Source organism: Meles meles, chromosome 13 (assembly GCF_922984935.1).
Source record: "Meles meles chromosome 13, mMelMel3.1 paternal haplotype, whole genome shotgun sequence".
Taxonomy (NCBI): Eukaryota; Metazoa; Chordata; class Mammalia; order Carnivora; family Mustelidae; genus Meles; species Meles meles.
The window spans coordinates 12,011,720-12,035,511 of record NC_060078.1 but is presented as its reverse complement, the minus strand read 5'-3'; the positions used below and the strand labels follow the sequence as shown (position 1 = coordinate 12,035,511).

The window sequence follows — 23,792 nt, the reverse complement described above, 5'->3', positions numbered from 1 at the left end:
AAAAAAGAAAAAGCAAACCCTTTGAGATGGTGTGCAGAAATGATGAGTAATTTCTCCTTCTTTTGAATAAAGAAGTTTTCCCTTTTTTTTTTTTTTTTAACCAGAGGGCCAGGAATGAAGAAGCAGCAAGGTGACCAATGTCTTTTGAATTAGTTGTTAGCTTGTAGACTTTTATATTAAATTACTGAAAATTCCATGAAACATGGTCTTGCCGCTAGTCATGAAGAGATGACCTGACCCAAGGAATGCCACGGACTGCGGTGTCTTGAATCAAAGACTCTCCATCCTGCAAAGTGTCCCCCTGTGCTATTTCTGCAATAGTTTCCTTGCCTGTTGCTTTTTTTTTTTTTTAAGATTTATTTATTTGACAGAGAGAAATCACAAGAGAGGCAGGCAGAGAGAGAGGAAGGGAAGCAGGCTCTCCGCTGAGCAGAGAGCCCGAGGTGGGACTCGATCCCAGGACCCCGAGATCATGACCTGAGCTGAAGGCAACGGCTTAACCCACTGAGCCACCCAGGCACCCCATCCTTGCCTGTTGCTTTTAAACTCAAGTGGTTTCAAAGCCAAATGGGGAATCTAACCATCTTTTCTCCCCCACCCTGCTGAGGATTTTCTATTTGAAAAGTACCTTCTTTTTTATGACAAAGTAATACTGGATATTAAAAAAAAAATAACCTATAAAGCATGGGAAAGTCCAGAAAAATGAGACAATAATCACCCAAATAGTCACCATCCAGATACAACCATAATTAAAATTTGGTGTTTATGCTACTGAGCTACGTGAGTTTGCTGCTTCACAGAGAGAAACTATACCAGGTGTGTTGTTGCACAAAGAAAACATCATTTACAGCAAATAAGGAGATCGCGGGGAATAGTAACTTCCAAAGCTGGGACCCCTGAGCAAGGGTAGATGGGTTCCTTTTACTCAGGGTGACAACGAACATTTAAATACAGGAGCTTTGTCGTCGGACCTACTAGAGGCGGGGATGAGGTTCAGCATGCGCCCTGAGGAACATTGCCTGCACATACATTGCATGTTATGTAAATAAGTTTGTGCCCCCCCCCCCCAGTGGAGATTTTAGCGTTATAAGGAGCTAGAGGCAACCGGGTCACTCCACCGTACATGCAGTGGGCAGTCAAGGTCAGGTTCTTAGGGTCAGTCATGAGGGGTTTGGCAGGGAACAGTCTTTTTTCTCTCTTTGTCATTTTTTTTTCATTGGGCTCAACATATGTGCACAATTCACATTGCTTTTCCCTTAATATTCTATAAGAGACATTTCACATAACACCTATAAACATTGCACTTGGTGGCTGGATAATACTATTCTTCCTTACCCATAATTTATCAATCTCTTAGTTGGTAAATTTCTCTATATTAAGATATATAATCAGGAGTGATTTTATAATATGTATTTCTTTATTATTATGTATATTTTTTTCTTTTGGATAGACTGCTGGAAACGAATCACTGAGTGAAAAGTATGAATATTTTTAAATTTGTAAGTCATGGTAATAAATTTCTCTCCGTAAAGGTTGTGCCAGTGCTTACGCCCATGATCAGAAAAAAAGGAATTAATTCATTTGATAACTAGAGATATTGAATGTGCTTTATGAATATATTGGCCACTATATTTTTCTCTGCAAATTCTACATTCCCTTCTTTTGTCCGGCTGTATAGTGGAGACTTATTTGATGTTTATGCTTCCCTTCCTTCCTTCCTTCTTTCCTTCCTTCTTTCTTTTCTTACTAAAGATTCGTAATTTCAGATTTTTCTTGGAATTAGTCTTGAATATTAAGTTTATTGCTTGCTAAAGCACAACCTAGAATCATGTTTCTACTGTCCTGCAGTCGTATTACAGAAGGATTACACAAAGTTCACCTGTAGCATTCTCTCTGATGACAAATATATTAATATTTCCTTTCCCAGGCAGACCCCAAATGCGGCAGCTTTTAGCAACAGCATACTGGATGCTTCTTCTTGGACCTGTATATGGTTATCACAAGAAAGGAAGTATCACAAATCCTGAAGCTAATATGAATATTGTAAGTCCTTCATGAAGAACAAACATTAAGAAATTATTAATGTATCATCATTTTAGATCTAACTGGTGTGCTTGTCTACAATCAGTTCTGCATTGACTAAATCTGTGCTCACACCCCTGTTCCCTGGCATGGGCTAACCAGGTCTGGAAGTTGCTAATCTAAACTTTGAAAGACTTGAGCCAAGTTGGGGCAGTGATAGTCCCTTTCCTGGTGGTTTGAGCTACCATCTGATGGTGGTTTCCTGAAGAAAAGTTTCATGAGTTCATGAGTTCATACTGACGACCTCCTCAGAGGTTGCATTCTCCCTGAAGTCCTTTCTAGAGTCATTTCTTTAATTTATGAGCTCTTTCAGTGTTTTTCTTAGTTTAATAAACCGGACATGGTTTCTGTTGTTTATAACTGAAAGTGTCTTAACATACAGAAATTTATATGAGAAGTGAAAAGGAATAGAGTGGAATGGAACAGTGCTAGTCAAAAAAGGAGAAGAAAGAAGGAAAGAAAGAAAGGGAGGGAGAGAGAGGACGAGATAGGAAGAAAAGAAAAAAGAAAAGAAAAGAAAAGGAAGGGAAGGAAAGAAAGAAAAGAAAGGAAGAAAGGTAGAAAGGAAGAAAAGAAAGGTAGAAAGGAAGAAAAGAAAGGAAAGGAAGGAAGGAAAAGGAAAGAATTAGGAAAGGAAAGCAAGAAAGAAAAAGAAGGAAGGAAGGAAGGCAGGCAGGAAAGCAAATGACCAGTTTCCACCATAGTCTTCATTCCAGTGGGACACTCCATACTCTTGCACACATTCTGTACCATCGATGTCCTCACCCATGTCAAGGCTGTGTTAGAACTTTAAGAAGAATGAAACTGTCACAGTGTCTAATCAGTGTCTCCTGTTGTTCCTCTCCCCACGGTAAGCAGCAGGCACCCCTAACCTCCTACACGGCTGACCTCACATCCTGTGACTATATGTCTTCATATGGAATTTTCCCTCTTTCTCTCATATTCACACACATTCTCTTCCTTCCTGGTCTGGGTGCTTTGGGGTTCTTAATTATTCTATAAAGATAGTGAGAATAATAAACATCTCCAGGGCACTTGCTGGGTGCCAGGCACTGTTCTAGATACTTTATGTAAAGTCCTCAGAACAAGTCTGTGAAGAGATACTAGTATTGTTTTTATTTTACAGTTGAGGGACGAAAGGGTTAAATAAGTTGTCTGGAGTTGCACAGCTAAGAAAAGGAAGAATAGCTTTCAATGCCATGAGGTTTGTCTCCAGAGTCTAGGCTCATAACCACTGCTTTAAATGCATACGCACACCTTTCGTGCACTTTGCATGGGTACCTGCGTAATCCCGTGGTAAAGCCATGCGCTTTGGAGCTAAACTTCCTTTTGCTTTAATTTTGTCTTTCTCTCTTCCTAGTGTACAATCTCAGATAGATTGTGCATCTCGCTGATACTCTGTTCTCTGTTGTAAGTGGGTACGACCCCATCTCAAAGGCTCGTTGTAAGGATTAATAAAGCAGAACATATACACCACGCTCTTTCTGCAGAAGATGACCAGCAAACAGCATTTCCCCTCCTGCCTCTGTTTCTGTGCAGGAAGTATCTTTCATTTGGGTTCACTCTCTCTTCTTTACATCTTTCCCTTTGCTCAAGAAGCTGACCTAGGTCCACAAGCTCCTTTGACGTTGACTTCAGTTCAGTTCAGCCCATTGAAGTCTTGAGCGGAGATCAGAAGGACAAGAGGGAGGTCGGATGATTCGTTGCCCTCGTTCCCTCCACATGGTCACCTTAGGTGGGCTGTCTCCTTCTCCATGTGGCCCTTTCTACCTATCTCATTCTGGGCCTGGTGACCACTTTCTCCCACCTCCCTTTAAGGTTGTCTAGTCATAGCTCACTTGTTACCTGCCATGGGGTCCTACACAATCCCCCATGGCTTCCCTCAGTAGCTGACCATGACCATACAATTTTTTTTCCCAAACATTTTGAGTGAACCCAGGTGGCATTAATAATACCAGGCCGGGCAAACCGGGAGGTATGGGTCACCCTACCTTGCCTTCCCCTGCCTTTGCATGCAAACTTCTTCTAAAATCCTCCTCAAGTGATCCTGATTTTCCCGCTACATTCTGTCCCAGTACTTAGCTGAACAGTAGGTTGTGTAATTCAAAGTGCTATACTGCGGTGTAGGTATACGAACCCAGAGGTGACATCGTGGTTTGTCTGTTTTCCTCTTCTCTTTTTCAGAGCCAGATTATTTCCTACTGGGGTTACCCTTGTGAAGAATATGATGTCGTGACCAAAGATGGTTATGTCCTCGGAATTTACCGGATTCCTCGTGGAAGAGGATGTCCCAGAACAAGTAGGATTTATTTTGTTATGGGAGGAAGTATGCCTACAGCAGAGATTCTTAGGGGTGTTGAGAGAAGCAGAGCGGACTCGCAGCTTTTGTTCTGAAATAAGAAACTCATCACCTCCACCAGTCTTGCTCCATTTCGCTCGTAGAATCTTCTGGAGTTTTTCAAGCATTTAGATACACAGGTGGATCGAACAACACGGGAGTTAGGGACACCACTACTCGCACTCCAAGCAGCTGAAAACTCACATGTAACTTTTGGCTCCCCCCAAACTTAGCTACTGATAGCCTGCTGTTGAGCAAAAACCTCAACAATAACATAAATAGTCAATTAACACTTACTTTGTCTGTTATGGGCATCATATACTGTATTCTTACAGTGAAGTGTGGTAGAGAAAAGAAAATGTTAAGAAAATCATAAGGAATAGAAAATACATTTATAGGACTGTACTGGATTTATCAAAAAAACCCACGTATAAGTGGACCCATGTTGTTCAAAGGTCAACTCTATACTGTTTATTTAATCTTTTTATACTCCATCACTTTTTCCTTCCCAAAAAACATGAAAGAAAACTTGGTCTTGTTCTGGAGATACCCTTTTCAGGCTTAACAACCAGACCCCTAGGAATCAACTAGACACCTTCTTCTCCGTCACTTCCTATACGCAGTGAGTCATCAAGATCTATCAATTTTGTCTCCAGTCTATCTCTTATCTGAAAACTTCTCTCCGCTTCAGTATTCCTCAAGTCTAGGCTTGGACATGATCACTGTCTTTTCCTTCAGCTATCCCGACAGCTTTCCAACTTACTTCATCTATAATTAGTTCTCTTCTTAAGTCGTTGGGACTTCATGTTTTAAGTAAATCTGACCCGATTTTTTAGAAGATTATATTTTATTTATGTATTTGAAAGAAAGAGAGAAAGAGAGAGAGAGAGGGAACTCATTAGCAGGGGGGAAGGGTAGAGGGAGAAGCAGACTCCCCGCTGAGCTGGGAGCACAATGTGGGACTTGATCCCTGGGATTATGACCCAAGCCAAAGGCAGATGCTTAACTGAGCACCCAGGGGCCCTAAGTTGGGCCCAATTAGTGCTATACTTAAAGTTGATTAATGCTATACTGATCTCTGTAGAGAAAGGGGGAATTCATCTGGCAGGAACTGTTGCTTTCTTCTCTCAAATCTTAGCTCCTTTGATCCTCTGGAGTCTTGTATAATGAATCTTACCCGAATCAGAATGGTTTATCGTGTAAAGAGAAAAATCTGGATTCTAGATAACCCCTTTACCTTTGAAAATAGTCATTGAGAACGTTGTCTGCCCAAACTTTTATTTCAGTTCGCCAGCTAGCTGCTGAAATACGTGAGCTGGACCATTGACTCTACAATGAGAAGATCCCGGGGAGCCTATGGCCTATGACTGCTCTTTGGCAATAACTGAGCAGAATTAGTAACACCCCTTCTTTCCATTTCCTCCAAAGGTAGACTGAATGAACATAGACTTTAGTTTCTTGTGTCTGGTTGATAGAAGGCTCTCTGGGACCCCAGTGTAGCCCCCCGATCCCCGGGAGCTGGACAGTTACAAACCCTTTGTAAAAGACAGGAACACCGTTGTCACTTTCTCTCTTGTCTGTGTCTTAACACCACTTCTCGCCTTCTTCTTCATCAAGCTGTCCCAGTTCTACGTTGTGAACAGGACTTTGCAATTTCACGTTGTGTAACATGTCCCTGAACACCTTGCCTTTTGCTGTTTAGCTTTCTGACAATGTGAATGAGACCATGTGGCGTGTGTAAAATCAAGCCTAGTGCCTGGCACTCAGTCAATATTCACAAATGGCACTTTTTAATGTTTCTGTTATTATTTCAAGAAAAATTTAGTTTGGTAGTCAGACACTCCATGAGACAGCAAACGTTATTGATATGAATAATCATAGAGAAATGATTCATTATGATGGACAGTCTTTTATGTATTTTTTAAAGATTTATTTATTTATTTTAGAGAGAGAGCGAGAGAGGGTTAAGTGCGGGGGAGGGGGGCGGAGAAGACAGGAAGAATCCTGAAGCAGGCACCAACCCCTCTCACTGAGTGTGGAGTCCAACACGGGGCTTAATCCCAGGACCTTGAGATCATGACCTGAGCCAAAGGCAGACACTTAACTGACTGAGCCATCCAGGTGCCCTTAAGTATTTTAATTCTAATGTAATTCTTACGACTACACTAGGAGATAGCATTTGTTATCACTGTCCATTATACAGATAAGTTAACTGAGGCACAAGGGGTTAATGTGTAACAGAATCAACTTTGAGCAAGAACAACCTGACCCCAGTGTCCACAGAACAACATAAAACATTATATATAATCCAAATTTTACAAAGAGAAAAACAAGACAGAACAAGACAAATTACTTACCCAAGTAAGTCGTTCACAAAGGACTGGAAGCCAGGTTTGCCTGGTGTCAAATGCCATCCCTTGCCCTCTGTTCTGCTAGAGGAAGCCAGGAAAGAGGATTCCCCTGCAGACCCTGAGGGCATGGGGACATGAGAGTCTTGTTGCCCATGTGTGTTTCAGCTCCGAGACCCGTCGTGTATTTGCAACATGGCTTAATTGCGTCTGCCACTAACTGGATATGCAACCTCCCAAACAACAGCCTGGCTTTCCTTCTGGCAGATCGTGGTTATGATGTGTGGATGGGGAACAGCCGGGGCAACACCTGGTCCAGGAAACACTTGAAATTCTCACCCAAATCTCGAGAATACTGGGCCTTCAGGTAAGGAGCTGCGTCCTAATAAATAAAGGGTATACCATGTTCATGGACATGAACACCCTTGGGTTTTCCCCTTTCTGTGCACACACAACCCAGTGGAATCCATAAGAAGGAAACAAACGTTTCTTCCTCTACCCAAGCTCTGGAGAAAGGCCCTTATTCACTGCATTGCTGTTTGTTTTTAAAACCCTGCTTGCTTGTGTTTGTGTGTGTGTGTGTGTGTGTGTGTGTGTGTGTGTGTGTGTGTGTGTTTGCAAAATATATATGCAAAAATAAAAATCAAAATGCAAAGATCATTTTAGGAAGGTTAATTCCAGGACTATCACTTGGTCACTGTGGACCCCAAAGGAAGCTTACATGGGGTGCTTGCTCAAGTGGAAATTGATGGAGAAGCGGGACCAGAAACAAGGTTCTGGGTGCAAATTTTGAGGCCCAAATTTTGAGGCAGGGCTGAGATCTGGGCCCGGAGTCAGGTCGCAGGGAAGTAAAAAGAAAGCCTGACAGCACAGAATGATGGAAGAGCAGAGTTGCCAGCAATAGCGCCTAGGGCATGGTCTCCTCTAGAAGCCACGGCAGCCAGACATGATCCCCACCCCCCGCATTCTGGCCCAGGAACTAAGAAGCATGACTTATGGGCCACTAAAGCCACTGATGCCTTTCTCGGTATTTCCTCATTCCTCACCCTCATACCACCCTGTCACAGCACAAGTACAGGTACCACGATCATTCCCTAGCTGAGCGTTTTCCCAGCTACATCAGCAAAGCCTCTGATGTGACAGATAAATACGCAGATCGCCATGCCACTTCCCTGGAAATTCTGATTCAGTCTGTCCGGGCTGATGCCTCAGATCTGCTTGCTTTAGTCTGCTTTTAAAATAAGCATCCCAGGCACTGTTCTTTTCAAGGGGCTTTGGTAAATCAGCCATAGAATTAAGCGAACTGTGACAAGTCTTACAGGAAAATCCTCTCTGGGCCTTTGCAGAGCAGATTTTTCTGACTCTGGTCTCTTTACCATGTGACTCTTACAATCAAGGGGACACCCCCAAAACTTGCCGAGATGCCAAAGTTCTATATTGACTCTAGTCTTAAACTGACAAAAGCTATGTCTCTATGCCTGCAATCAACGTGTCTACACATTGCAGGCCTGACAATGGATGGTTTCTTTCCCCAATTTTGTTGTTCTTTCTCTTTGGCAGTGTGGACGAGATGGCTCTCTATGACCTTCCGGCCACAATCGATTTTATCATAGAGAAAACTGGACAAGAGCGACTCTATTATGTGGGCCACTCACAAGGCACCACCATCGGTATGTTCAGGGCAGGTGGGATCTGAGAGTGTCAGAGAACCTTCCAGATTCATGAAAGGAATCAGGACTTCTTCCCTCTATGCAGTCTCGAGCTTGAGGAGTTGGCCTCGAAACCATTTCCTCTGACTGGTTTCTGAAGACTAAATCAAGTGAGGAGGACACCAGGGATTTCTGCTGCCCCGGGACTGAATCTGGAAATGGACAGATAAGCCTGAGGGAGAGGGACTTTTCACGTGTGTGTACACCACACACGGTTGCTGGACACTGGTTTAGATGTGGGGAAGGCCGAGATAAAAATGCTACAGTCTTTTCCTTAAAGAGCTTTCAGTCGAATGAGGACACCAAAAAGAAATCAGAGAATTACAAACTGTGGAAATCACATGCCATAATTATTGTTTCTTTTGGTTCCCAGAGGCTAGAAGTGGATGGGGCCATGTTGACAATGGCATGAGGCACCTCACCCCCTTCCCTGCTCCCTGTGTAGCTAGACACCTCAACAATACTAACAGCTTTGCTCTTTTCTGCATCTGAATCCTGACCAGGTTTCTGGTGTAAAGTAGGTCTTTGGATGCTGTGCATCTTACATACCATCTGTCATGGCAACCTAGAAACACTTGAGACCATTATCCTCCATGTTTTACATATGGCGGAATTTGGAAATCCTTTCCAATGGCGAGAATGCCAAAGAATACCTTCCATTATATATATATACATATGTGATTTATACATATGTGATTCAAAAGAATTATCCTGTGAGAATTCTGTTTTCCACAGTTACAGCTTGAGAAAACTAAGATTTGCCACAGCTAGTGAGTGGGAAGCCAAAATTGTGGGCCAAGTGTTGTCTGATACCAAGGAGTATGGTCAAGGTAGAATGGCCCTTGGAGTCTACCTGGCCATGCCCTCCAGTGGATGTTTGAACCCTTTCTGCAGCACTATGAGTAGACTTAAATTCTCCAGGGACAGGAAAGTCACTGCATTTTGAATTACCCAATTTTCTTCTTGAGAAGTTTAGGAAAGTTTTCCTTACCAGTGCTAGTTATTTTGAGTTGTTTTTGTAGTGGCTGTTGTTGCTTTTAACATGCCCACTTTTGCTCTCATTTATGGTGAATGAAGAATTGTTTTAATCGTGTGTTCTTCCCCTTCAGCCTTCATCGCATTCTCTACCAATCCAGAGCTGGCTAAAAGGATTAAGATATTTTTTGCATTGGCTCCAGTCATCACGGTGAAATACACCCAAAGTCCTATGAAAAAATTCAAAATTCTTTCCAGAGAAGTAGTCAAGGTATGTGACACCTCCAAGCTGAAATCTGTAGTAACTAAAACTAGTTCTATTTTCACGGATTCCAAGAGAAGAAAACCTTAGACAAAATGGCATTTTATAAGCTTCTGAGACTATCACAGATGTAAGATGTCTACGTAGATCTATCGATAATGTAGTTTTACCAACAGGGTTCAGGGAGCTCACGCCGATACCATCCTACCCTATTGTCTAAATCTACATCAGGGGTTCTATCCCATGTCATTCCTCACTCACAGGTAAAGCCAATGTTGAGGTGATTAATTGATTTGTTTAATCTCGTGGGTTAAATTTCTCTCTAGTGGCCCCTGGTTTTTCAGGAGCAATATGGAGGAGGGATTGAGAACACAGCATGGCGGCAGGTGGAATGCAGTTGGATCCTAGCTGGCTGGGTAAATTTGGCCAAGGTCTTACGTGTTTTGTGAATCATGTTCTTCACCCATAAAGAGGGGATTTTTGGGGGGCGCCTGGGTGGCTCAGTGGATTAAGGCGCTGCCTTCGGCTCAGGTCATGATCTCAGGGTCCTGGGATCGAGTCCCGCATCGGGCTCCCTGCTCCGCAGGGAGCCTGCTTCCTCCTCTCTCTCTCTGCCTGCCTCTCTGCCTACTTGTGATCTCTCTCTCTGTCAAATAAATAAATAAAATCTTAAAAAAAAAAGAGGGTTTTTTTTTTAAAGTTTTATTTATTTGACAGACAGAGATCACAAGTAGGCAGAGAGGCAGGCAGGGAGAGGAGGAAGCAGACTCCCTGCTGAGCAAAGAGCCCGATGTGGAGCTCGATCCCAGGACCCTGGGGTCATGACCTGAACAGAAGACAGAAGCTTTAACCCACTGAGCCACCCAGGCGCCACAAAGAGGGGATATTAATAGTTCCTACTCTTCAGGCTGCTGTGAGGTTTGAGTTCAGACTTGTGAATCCCTTAGAACCTGGTCTTGCACATTATAAAATTTTAATAAATGTCAGCTACTCATTGCTATCAGGATTTGCCTAGAACCTAGTTTCTTCCAACATGAAAAGTCCAACCTTTAAAAAAAATATATTTATTTATTTATTTATTTATTTGAGAGAGAGAGAGAGCATGAGCAGGAGGGGCAGAGGGAGAGGGAGAGAGAATCTGAAGCAGACTTCCCACTCAACATGGAGCCTGATGGGGGATCGACCTCCCAACCCTGAGATCACCACCTGAGCTGAAAGCAAGAGTCAGATCCTTACCCAATTGCATCACCCAGGTGCCCCACTAAAAGCCCAACCTTACTCAACTGCCATGCTTCATAGACTCTCAGTCTGTCAATTCCTCAATATCCTGAACTCCAGATTCCCTCTGTGCGCTGACAGCTAACGAATCTGATCAGTTACTCTGTTGAAGTGAATTGGTTTAGTGTGTTTTCCTCTAACAGATTAATATGGGCTTCTCCCAGGGCAGACTGAAAGTGATTGTTGCAATCAGTGATTTCAATTAAAGCGGATGGAAGGGAGAGCATTTTTGTAGAAGCCAGGGATTCCGGCTTGTGAGAAATAAGTAAATTAGCCCTTGGTGATTCAGTTCCATACCTATACAACCCAGAAAGATGCAAATAAATAACACCCTGTGTTCACGGATTGGAAGGATTAATATCACTGATGTGCCCATACAACCCAGACTGAACTGCAGATTCAGTGCTATCCCTATCAAAATTCCAATGGCAATTTTCACGGAAATAGAAAAAAACAATCCTAAAATTTGTACGGAAATACAAAGACCCCAAATAACCCAATCAGTCTTGTGAAAGCAGAGCAAAAGTGGAGACATCCCACTTCCTGATTTGAAACTCTCTTACAAAGCTATAGTCATCAAAACAGTATTGTACTAGCATAAAAACGTGCGTAGACCAGTGGGATAGAATAGGTAATCAGAAATAAACCCACACGTGTAGTCGTGGCCGAGTGGTTAAGGCGATGGACTAGAAATAAACCCACACGTATAGTCTACTGATCTCTGACAAGGGTACTATGAACACACAATGGTGAAAAGACAATCCCTTCAATTCATGGTATTAGGATACCTGGACAGCCACATGCAAAAGAATGAGGGACGCCTGGGTAGCTCAGTCGGTTAAGCATCTGCCTTCGGCTCAGGTCATGATCCCAAGGTCCTGGGATCAAGTCCTGTGTCGGGCTCCCTGCTGGCCAGGGAGCCTGCTTCCTCTGCCTGCCGCTCCCCCTACTTGTGCTCTCTCTCTCTCTTTCTGTCAAATGAAATCTTAAAAAAAGAATGAAACTGAACCCCTATGTTACACCACTCACAAAAATTAACTCAAAGTAGATTAAAGACTTACACTGAAGATATGAAACCATAAAACTCCTAGAAAAAAAGCATAGGGAGGGGCGCCTGGGTGGCTCAGTGGGTTAAGCCTCTGCCTTTGGCTTAGATCATGATCTCAGGGTCCTGGGATCGAGCCCTGCATCAGACCCTCTGCTCAACGGGGAGCCTGCTTCCCCCTCTCTCTCTGCCTGCCTCTCTGCCTACCTGTGATCTCTGTCAAATAAATAAATAAAATCTTAAAAAAAAAAAAGCATAGGGAAAAACCTCCTTGACATTGGTCTTGCCGATGATTTTTCTGGATAAAACACCAAGAGTACAGGCAATATAAGCAAATGGGACTAACTAAAAAGCTTCAACAGCAAAGGTAGTAATTAAGATATTGAAAATGCAGCCTACAGAATGGGAAAAAATCTTTGCAAACCATGTGTCTGATCAGGGGTTAATTACCAAAATACATAAAAAAACTCATACAATTCAATAGCCAAAAAAGCAGGTAATCCAATTAAAAATGGGCAAAGGACAAGAATGCACATTTTTCCAAAGAAGATATGCAAATGACCAACAGACACATGGAAAGATGCTCAACCTCACTCATCATCAAGGAGATGGAAACCAAAACCACAGTGGAGCATTGCCTCATACTTGTTAGATGGTTTTACCAAAAAGACAAGAAATAAATGTGAGCAAGGATGTTGAGAAAAGTGAACCCTTGTACACTACTGGTGAAAATGTAAATTAGTATAGCTCTTCTGGAAAACAGTAAAGACAAATTAAAATGGGAAAATTTAGGAGAACATAAAAAAGTCAAAAGAGGATAAGGAAACCTAGATGAAACTAGTGGGCACAACGCTAAGTGAAATAAGCCAGACAGAGAAAGACAAATACTGTACTGAATCAGTTATATGTAGAATCTAATACTAAAAAACCAATTTCATAGAAAAGGGGAATAGAAAAGGGGAATAGAATGGTAGGTAGTAGGGGCTGGAGGAGGGGGAAATGGGGAAATGTAGGTCAAAGCATACAAACTTCCATTTATAAGACACGTAATGTCTTATGATATCAATTATTCCTCAGTAAAGTTGAAAATGAATGACTGGGTTAAAAAAAAGGGTAAGATTTGTCAAATTTTTTTGGAGATTGATTGAGATGGTATATGTTTAAGCATCATAGCTGGCCTATAGGAGGTGCTCAGTAAGAATTGTCTAGTATTATTATTTGAGTTTTAGATTCAAAACCTCAGCACTTGGTGCGTCAGATCTCCTGCTTACCAGCTGCTTACCCTCGCCCCCTCTTCCACCCTGTTTTAGCCCGAGCATTTCTGTGTTCTTGCCCCTCTATCTTTTTTCTGACCTACAGCTCGCTTTGACCCTTTCCTCTTTACATGTTATCTATAGTAGTAAGGATTGTTAGTATTGTCTTCATTTCTTCCATCCTTTCTCTCCCTTTCTTTTATTCTTTCTCTCTTTAGAGGCAGAGGGAGAGAAAGAATCCAAAGCAGGCTCCACACTCAGCACAGAGCCCAAGGTGGGCCTCGATCTCACAACCCTGACATCATGACCTGAGCCAAACTCAAGAGTTGGACGCTTAACTGACTCTGAGCCACCAAAGCGCCGTCTTCATTTCTAAAAGAAGAACCTGTGGCTCAAAAAGACGAAGCACCCTGTCCCAAATGACCCAGCGAATGGGTGGTGGAACCAGAACTTGAACCCAGACCTGACCAGGCCATCTATGGTTGATGTTCTTTCTTCTACATAGTCATTTCCCCTCCTTTCCAATGCCAACCTGAAAAGTCAGTTCTGGATCCTTATACAGCCATGCACATGGTGCCCAGCTCAGCAGGCCATGGAGAGCTGCCTCCAGCCCATGCTCTGCTTGGCAAACCATGTGACCATGTGCCTAGAAGGAACATCTTAAATTCACAGTGACTAGAATCATGTGCTGCTATGTGACAGGCACGCTCCCTCCAGAACCAACTTGGAATTACAGTCTACAGGACGCGTTGACCACACTATGGGCAGGAATGGGCGCTGCATGGCTGGCTGGCCTGCATTGCTATCCTTTCTCTTTCGGACAGGGCGAAGGAGCAATTGTCTGGTTTCAGCTCAAGTAATGATCTCAGTGTCCTGAGATCGAACTACCAGGCTTGACACTCAACAGGGAATCTGCTTGTTTCCCTCCCTCTCCCTCTGCCCCTCCTGCCTCTCTCTTTCTCTCTCAAAAAAATACATAAAGTCTTTTTTTTAGAATATTTTCATCTTTGTATCTAATTTAAGATTATAAAACAAGTTATTGTGAAACAAAGGCAAGACTCATCTTCTATGCACAGGAATTGGATATGAATTTGTGTTCTAATTTGAAGGGATTCCCAAAGTTCCGAAGGTAAATTCAACTCACTAGCAACATTGCCTGAAATTCCACTAGTAGAGATTGACTTGGGGGTGGGGGGGGTAAGCTTTTGCCTCTGGAAGAGTTCACTGAAAGATTCTGGAATGATCATTCGCTAATTATAATAGTAGTTATTGTTTGGGGAGTGTTTACTCGATTCTAGAAACTGCAGAAGTGTCCTTTTTTTTTGTTTGTTTAAGATTGTATTTATTTATTTGACAGACAGAGATCACAAGTAGGCAGAGAGGCAGGCAGAGAGCAAGAGGGGAGGCAAGCTCCCTGCTGAGCAGAGAGCCCGATGTGGGGCTCGATCCTAGGACCCTGAGATCATGACCTGAGCCAAAGGTAGAGGCTTAACCCACTGAGCCACCCGGGTGCCCCCAGAAGGCTCCTTTTAAACGTGACCTATTATCTTCACAACAGTCCTACATACTGCATATTAATTTTTCATGTCATAGTTGAGAAACTTCCAGATAATAGAAATTCATTACTTCCTTAAGGTATAAGAAAAAGAGTCCAGAATTGAGCCAAGGTATCCCCACCTCCAAAGACTTACCAGTTCCCTACAGGGACTGGTTTCACAGGGGGCATTCTCAAAACGCCCCAAGTAGAGGATCTTGGGAAAAGGCATCAAGAGGAAAGTTGGGAAGACCACCAGGGTGGGTTGGGAGAACCAAAGACAAAATTTAACAGAGCTCTCCGTTTCACTGAGGACTAGTGTAGGGCAGATACCACCGCTGTCCAGCCCTTGTCTGTCCCTTTCCACTCTTGACGTCCACATCCATGAAATCTGATGGTGTCTTATATTCATCTTGCAGGCACTATTTGGTGACAAGATGTTCTACTCTCATACGTTCTTTGACCAATTCATTGCCACCAAGGTGTGCAACCGGAAGCTATTTCGTCATATTTGCAGCAACTTCCTGTTTACTTTGAGTGGATTTGACCCGAAAAACTTAAACATGGTATGTGTAAGTAGTCAGAGCCAAGAAAACAATTGTTTTGTTGCACAGAAGTGAGGAGAATTTGTACTGAATCATGTGGAGACCACATTTCAAGACCTTTCTTTCTTTCTTTTTTTTTTTTTTTTTTTTTTTGTCTTCTGAATTGAAGATACATGTTGGTGGTTTCCAACCAAAGCTGGGGAGTCCCCCTGCTTTAGTAGGAGGATCTGAGGAGAAGGCTTGGCCGCTAAACATTCTCGCCAACTCTTGCTATTGGCCAACATGCTGCCCTTGGAAAGTCCTTCACTTACATTAAGGCTATGATTTTGAAATTCATCTTGTTATGCCTAAACCGTACCCCACACCTGCCAAAGTAAATCTCAGTGAGTGAGCTCAGGCATCTGTTTTTAAACCAGTTTTCCTCTTTCATAGGTGATTTGGAAATAGTCATTTTGTGAACCACTTACTTCTTTAATCCAAAGAGACTGAGGGGTTGCTTTCCAATGATAAGTATAGATTCTCTGTCCAAGGGACAGTGAGAGGGATAAGCTGGGTTACTGGTGAGTCCTCTCCAACTGAAATCCTTTTCTTCCTCAGTCCCCACTAGCTGAGCCAAAGAGTCAGCTACTGTCCACCGTGTACTGTTTACTCCCCAGCCAGAGAGGAAGTATCTTCGAAACCAGGGGCAGGACAAAGCTGAAAATGGTCTTCGACTATCTCCCAGACTTCTGCCCAGAGCCTAGTCTCCCTCTGTTAGTGGAAGGCACTGATAACACCTCTCTTGCTTTCAAGCAAGACTTATAAGAGGCAGTTTATGGAAAGGGTGCCTAGTCACTGGTTTTCCACATTCCTCCCCTACGTTATTCTCAGTTTAGTGAAGGGAACTGTGCTTGTTTATCACTTTGATGGAGGCATATCATGTAGGCAGAGCTGAGCCAGAGGACCTTTCAGCACACCCAATAGAGATCATTTCAAAAGTACCTTCTAGGCACGGTCTAAGAGCTTGCTAATGAGAGACTTCACAGAATGGCCCCCTTGGACATCCACGGAGGGCCTTCGTTGTACACTTTTACAGTCAGATTGGTCCATTTTTTTTCACTGTTGGGGACCATCCTATGGAATATTACAGTCTCTACAAGGATGTTTGTTTTAGTGGATAAGCAGGGACGCATAAGTAAGAGTTGGTGGAACTTCGAAGAAATACACAAGTCCAGAACTCACCCCTAGAAGTTTTGATATTGAGTCAATAGGTTTGCGTAGCTCAGGAGGGGTTGTGTTTTTTTAAAAGCTCCAGGATGCTTCTAGTGGCTCACTCGGTGGAAATATATAACTCTTCTGTATATGTAAAAAAATATACAATGGAAAATACGAAAAAAATTTTTTAATCCAGAAAAAAATCTAAATGTTAATGGAAGCTACAATACTGGTTGGGTTCTGTCCCACAAGCTTTCAGAGAGCCCTATAGAATATTGACCACGTTGTTAAAATCAGAAAGCAAACGTTCAGATCTTTTGTCAATGCCTCATGATAAACAACTCTCTGGGAATGTCTTTTGGGACTTGACCCAGGGTTAGGAAGGTCACTGGGGCTTTTACCCCTTGACCCTCTGGACTCTCAGACCTGTCTGAGGTGAGGCTGGAGAGAACATGTGTTAGTGCCTTTGACCCCGCAGGATGGCCTCTGGACTTTCGGAAGGCTGCACAGGGCAGACTAGAGCCAAGGGAGGAGAAAGTTCTTCAAGAGGGTATGCTACGTGTTTCTTCCTGACACAGAGAGAGAATATTCAGGTTTATCTGTGATGTGGTCACATGAGTAGCCTCCAGATGAGGAAAAATTCTATCCTTTGCAGAGTCGCTTGGATGTTTACTTGGCGCAGAGCTCCGCGGGCACGTCTGTTCAGAATATGCTGCACTGGGCCCAGGTGAGAGCTTTCTATTCCTGAGATGAGGCCCACGTAGGTCTCGGAGACCCCTAAGGAGTGGTCTCACAGAGCCCACTGTGGGGTTGTGCAGAGACTTCCTGTTCTCTCTTCTGTTCGTGTCAATAGTGTCTGGTGTACAGGCCTGGTTCCCACAGATTCTGACTGAACTCTGATTGTTGGATCCCTCCAAACTGCCTTTTCTGGGAAAGCTTGTATTTCCTCTTTTGGAAAATTGTCAGTTCTAACAGAACTTTATATAGCATGATACGGGCTGTTCCAGAAAGATCTGCTCAGCCTCCTATTGGCATGTGGGCCATTTCAGAGTATGGAAATCATGCTTTATTCTGAGCAAATTAAATGTTAGAGAGGGACTAAACTAGATTAATGGTTTCTGGTTTTACCCTCCGTTTAAAAATTTTTTAAGTGTTCTACTTATCCTATTACTCAATATTCAGCAAGTGCAGAGACAAGTCAAATTCAATTGGTAAAATTTTCTGAGCCAAATATATATGTATGTGTGTGTGTGAAGGGGGAAAGGGAGTAGGAGAAAAAGGTCTTCCCAGGGTTTTAATGTATCTGAGATCCCTAGGAATCTTTAACCTCCACCCAAATAAATTTGTTCCATGGTTTAAGGTTGAGAAGCACTGCTCTAGATAGCCTGAAATACTAGTTGAGGATTTCTGAAGTCCTCTGAAGAGTTCTACCCCCCAGGAGCTAAGCCTTCAAGTTCCTGCAGGAAAAAGGCCACAGGGCCTCCTCTTGGTGAGGAGACAGTTGGAGCCTGTGATGGGCATGGCCTTCCAGGTGACGCGACCTCAATTTCACATTTACTGAGCTCTTACAATGTGTTCTTGCTACTCATATGTGTGACTTCATTCAGTCTCACTGAATTCTTTCCATGGAGGTGTCGGGACCCCTCTGAAGGTCTCTTCTCCTGTGACAGAAAATCCTCTTCAGGACAGAAATAAGTCAGGACGATGCGGGGAGGGGATGAGATAAGTCACGTGGTCATAAGTTACGCAGACAGCTAAGGCAGGGGTGATGAGGCTGGTGCTGATGGTGGTAATTAGGGGTCACCGACTTCATATGCATTACCCTATTTATTTATTTTCTCTGGTTGCCTGACCCTATTTAATCTTCACAACCAAAAAGGAAAAAAAAAAAAAAAAAAGAAATCTTCAGAGCCCGGTGAGGAGGATGTTGTCATTCCCATTTCACAGATGAGAGTTAGGGAAGATAACCTAACGAGCCCACGATAGTGCCTCCCATTGCCAAAACCCTGCAAAATTCCAACAGCGGCAGACTAATGTGTCTGTCCTTAGACATCACGATGGGACTAATTTTAAACTAAAGATCAGGATTAAATCAACGAGGGTGAAAAAAAGAAACTGAGAGTCAAGTTAAGAAAAAAGTCCTTGGAATAGCCTGAGAATCATTTCATGAAGCCTTTGAGGCAAATGTGAATGTTACCTGCTTCTGGCAAACCACAGAAGGAGGAACCCTTAGGTGTAGAGGCTTATGAATGTTTCTATTCTAATAGCCAAAGTCTAAACATTAAAATGCAAATATGGGCGTGTGTGATGTCTCAGACCCGGAGGCTGTGGCCACAGGAACAGATGACATGGGAGACACAGGCTGCCCGGCCCTGCAGATGGGGGACAGCAACACTGTACCTCAAACAGGAAGCGCTGAGGAGACTCCGAGTGAACGTTCCTTGCAATGCTGACAAAAATGTTTAAGAATAAGGAACATGATCCTAATATTCTAGACTGCCTGACTAGGATAACGTACAAAGCTATTTGTACATGAAAGCAGTCACTTTTCAATGTAGGAGATGTCCAGCTGGTGCCTTTTTAAAAACATATATTAAAATTCCTGAAGCTGGGGCGCCTGGGTGGCTCAGTGGGTTAAAGCCTCTGCCTTCGGCTCAGGTCATGATCCCAGGGTCCTGGGATCGGGCCCCGCATCGGGCTCTCTGCTTGGCGGGGAGCCTGCTTCCTCCTCCTCTCTCTCTCTCTGCCTGCCTCTCTCCCTACTTGTGATCTCTATCTGTCAAATAAATAAAATCTAAAAAAAAAAAAAAAAAAAAAATTCCTGAAGCTAAGATATTCAAGAATCATCCCACCCAGCATCCTTGCAAACATTTCATAGGCATTAGAACATTTAAGGACATTGCTGCCTGAGGATTTTCACATGAGATGTATGGGGGAAGGGATTGAAAGACGGTCAGTTCTGTGAATTAGTTTATCAATATTTTTCATTTATATGATCGGGTTTATTCCTCTTTACTGGGTTTTAGCTCTTGTGCCAAAACAGTGGGATGTGATGTCATCCTCTTTGTATATTTTCTGTTTATTATCTTTCAATGTGTGCTGTCCTCTCATGTCACAGCAATGCATTTTTATTTTTATTTTATTACAGGCTGCTAATTCTGGTCTGTTCCAAGCTTTTGATTGGGGAAACCCTGATCAGAACATGAGGCACTTCCACCAGGTACAGAGATGACAGTAATCATCGGTGACACCTGCTTGCGAACTACTCAAGTAGTATTCACTCATTAAACACCAACACTACCCCAGATGTTGTGTATCAATCAGATGCTACTTCTCGGTTTCCTGCCAGGTTCCACATCATTACTTTGATGCTCACGAGGACCTTGCAAGGCAAATATGATTGTCCTCATTATGCAGAGGTTACGTAAATTGCCAAAATTATTTAGTTAGTAATGGACCTAACTATGACCCAGGGGTTCCTGGATTTTGTATCCATTCTTCTCCACTGCGCTTCTTCCTTCTCAAAAAATAGAAACTCTCAGCACTTTGGGACAGTTCTTTGGGATGCCATGTATGACTCATTAAAAAAAAGAAACAATATATGGATCACTAAAGATATACCAGACAGAACTATATCACTGGAAGGAAGAAGTGCTGCTATCTGTCAGAGATACAGTGAGTCAAGATACTTCCTAACACAATCTCTGAAAACTTTTGGAGCCAAAGTCCTATATTAAATGGCAATAGGTTATGTTCTATTTGTTGTTATTTTTTCCAGTATTTATAAGGAAATCTGTGTATAATTTTGGCCTCATGCTAATAGACTGAGCTCAAATTAAACAAGTGGTCATCAAAGACATATGAGTTCCTCAAATCAGGAATACGGGAAACATTGGAATTTTTTTAAAAAGCAAATTTTCGGGGCGCCTGGGTGGCTCAGTGGGTTAAAGCCTCTGCCTTCGGCTCAGGTCATGATCCCAGGGTTCTGGGATCGAGCCCTTAATCGGGCTCTCTGCTCTGCGGACAGCCTGCTTCCTCCTCTCTCTCTCTGCCTGCCTCTCTGCCTACTTGTGATCTCTGTCTGTCAAATAAATAAATAAAATCTTTTTTAAAAAAAAGCAAATTTTCAGTGCTACCCCAACTGCAGTACTGAAATTGCATAATTTTGGCTGGTGTGAGAAATCCAATTTTCCTCCCGAACTTCTATATTTTCTCCTAAACTGCTGCCCACCCACAGACTCACCCACTATGTCCCAAGTACCATTTACTCTTGTAATTGATTGATTCCTGGTCCTTGCAGGAGTAGATAGTTGCTCAAAGTGTCTTGCTTGATGAACTTCCCTGTGGCCTCAGATATCAATTTGGTTGGGAGCTGAGTCACGAGGCTTAGCGTTACCATTGTTCTCACAGATCCTCCGAAGACTGGGTCGGGAGAGGGGCTAGTTCAAGTTCATTTACAATCTTTTGCTTGGGACCTTGGAGGGAATAATGGAAAATCCCAAACTAAGAGTAGACGACATCAAGTGTACAAAGCAATAGCTTTTGTCACAAGGATAAGTAATAGCCCTAAATTAGACAGGCGTGATTATCAATGTAATCAGCAATCCTTTATTACCACGAGAATAAAAAAAAATTTCTTGGCCCAAAGCCAGCACGTCTTATTTGCATCCTGATTTTCATGTTCATGTTTGCTTTGCCGTCTTCTGGGCCCGCTTTCGTCCTTCATAGGGTCCTAAATCGTTGTGGAGACCCAGTCTGTTGCCATAAACTTGCTAACATGTGCTGCTCCCTCTGGGTTGTGCTCTCGCCATCCTTGCATCCAGGTCGTTGTGCCGTGTATGATCCCGCTGAGTAACCCACAGAGTCCGGGGAAGCGCGTCTCTTCTTGCCTCTGCTGTTCTCTGCCTTTGGGCACTGTGCCGGCTCCCCTGAGCCCTTCTGCTCCCCTGAGTCCTGCTCGCAGCCGACCTGCACTCACTTGCTTCCTGGCCTTTCTCACTCCCTGTTGCAGCTAGATCTTCTCACTGACCACTTGTTTCTAAGCCCAAGGTCACAGTCTCCCAGCGGTATAGCGTAGACCGAAACAGTGAGATATTTAGCGATGCAAAGACCCAGACACCAACACATGGACTGCCAGTGACTTCTGTAATGACTAAAGCCTGCTCTCTGCCTGAATACTGCCCTGCTCAGGGAACTCTGGGCGCACATTCGCCAAGTTAGGGATGGCCACCTGTGTGCATTTCTGGTCTAGAACACCTCTCCCAGTCAAGGTTACAAGTTCCTAAGGCTCTGTACCTGCGCTTTTCTTCCTAATGTTGCTGCCAAAATTAATCATGGTTCATTTTCTTTTTTAGAGATGTATTTATTTATTTTTAGAGAAAGAGAGAGAGCATGAGTGGGAGGAGCAGAGACAAAGGGAGAGAATCTCAAGCAGACTGTGCTCCGAGCCTGGAGCCTCATGCAGGGCCTTGATCTCAAGACCCCAAGATGACCACCTGAGCCAAAACCAAGAGTTGGAGGCTTAAGCAGAAGACAACTCTATTTTAGGTTTAAAAAATATAAAGGCGGTGTGGTGGGAAATTCACAATAGGTAGAAACTTAAACACTGTCCTCCGGGCTCTCTTGCTCCCTCAATCCCTCCCTCTCTCTCCCACTTCTACTTGTGTATGCCCTTTCCCTTCAAGCTATTTTAAAAACTAGTAGTGAAAGGTGCCTGGTTGTACGTAGCTCGTAGCATTCTTCCAACTGCAAACCCAAAGAAAAAGCCAGTATTTTTCTCCATTGCTCTAGCTGAAAGTTCCAGAGAGAGCTCTGACTTGGATTTTAGCCATGTACCCGTCTCTCATCCAGTCACGGAGGCCAGGAGGATGAAGGACAGATAGGCCAGGCCTGGTCATCTTGGACCACTGAGAAACTGGAGGATGGAGTTTGTTGGATTCACGTAGAAACGCTGTATGTCCAGAGAGAAGGGGCAAGAGATTAATGCTCTCTGGAACAGGCTGTCTCCTTCTTGACCTAGTATTTCAAATATTTTCATCTGTTGGTCTCAATGCTCCCCCAAGAGCCTGTCAGGAACCCCTTGTCCAGATTTCTGTGTATGAGAAGTATTTACATGTATCCAATACATAAACACATCTATTTTGTTGGAAAAGGACATAGTTCCCATGCAAGTGTTACTAGAAAGATGGCTCCCGTAGAAATAAGGGAGGGCCCCCTTCCCCTAGAATTCTTTCCTATTTTCCTCCAAGTGCAAATCAGGAATAAAATGGTTGTGGGTTTTTTTTGGCATTGTTGTTCATTTACTCACAATTGAAAGTATTGACAAAAGTGTTTTTAAGTACTTAGAACATTTTAATGTTTAGAGATACTAAGTGTATTCTAACTGCACACTTTGAGCATTTGAAGAACTTGCTTAACAATTAATAGTTAATGCTACTTCATTAGGTGGTTTTCTGTAAAAACTGGTTTTTTTTTTCCTTTATCTCTTTCCTTGTAACTAGCTTACACCTCCCTTATATGACGTCACAAAGATGGACGTACCAACAGCCGTGTGGAGTGGAGGACATGACCGTGTCGCTGATCTCAAAGACGTTGAGAATTTACTCCCTAAGATTACCAGGCTTATTTACTACAAGTTGATCCCACACTACAATCATGTGGATTTTTACCTCGGACAAGACGCACCCAAGGAAATTTACCAAGACCTTATTAGACTGATGGACGGATATTTGCAAAAGTAAATGCATTTTCCTTTCTCTAAGTAAGTGGATTCTCAAACTAATCACGTGGCACACAAACCCCTGAGGTGACCCCTCCGGTGATTTTCACCTTCTAGTGTCCATGTGTTGGGGTAATCCTCTCCCCCTGAGTATGGGAGGGCCCTGAGACTTGCTTCTGACCAACAGAACTGGCCAAGGTAACGGTGCTAGGCCCTTGCTTAGATCATGTTTATGGCAAAGGTGATGGGACGTCGCTTCCTGATTACGTTATATTATATGAGACTCCATCTAAGTAGACTGGAGAAGAGCTTCCTCTGGTCGGCTTGATGAAGTGAACATATATGGAAGCTCGCATGGCAGGGAGCCACGTGTGACACCCGGCATCTGCAGGTGGCCTCCAGCCCACAACCAGCAAACTGACGGATCCTCAGTCGTACAGCTGCGGGATGAATTAGAGCCAGATCCTGGGTGAGCGTGGAAGCCCACTCTTCCCCGGGGTAGCCTCCAGTG

The 23,792-nt window shown here is 43.3% G+C and overlaps 1 protein-coding gene across 1 annotated transcript; it reads left to right on the top strand.

The window, feature by feature from the left end:
• Window positions 1-1,938: 1,938 nt before the first annotated feature.
• LIPK (lipase family member K) lies at window positions 1,939-23,303 on the top strand. The gene is made up of 9 exons (XM_046027639.1): window positions 1,939-2,043; window positions 4,267-4,381; window positions 6,937-7,135; window positions 8,329-8,438; window positions 9,587-9,723; window positions 15,244-15,390; window positions 17,219-17,290; window positions 19,712-19,783; window positions 23,064-23,303. Exons 1-9 carry the CDS (start codon window positions 1,939-1,941, stop codon window positions 23,301-23,303), a joined length of 1,197 nt encoding a protein of 398 aa, XP_045883595.1.
• Window positions 23,304-23,792: the final 489 nt, after the last annotated feature.

What these genes read in the sequence shown, in the direction of transcription:
- LIPK (XM_046027639.1), top strand. Translation starts at nt 1,939, where the DNA reads ATGCGGCAGCTTTTAGCAACAGCATACTGGATGCTTCTTCTTGGACCT. An exon ending in CGAGAATACTGGGCCTTCAG is followed by an intron (nt 7,136 to 8,328) that starts GTAAGGAGCTGC and finishes TCTCTTTGGCAG; the next exon opens with TGTGGACGAGATGGCTCTCT. An exon ending in TTTCCAGAGAAGTAGTCAAG is followed by an intron (nt 9,724 to 15,243) that starts GTATGTGACACC and finishes TTCATCTTGCAG; the next exon opens with GCACTATTTGGTGACAAGAT.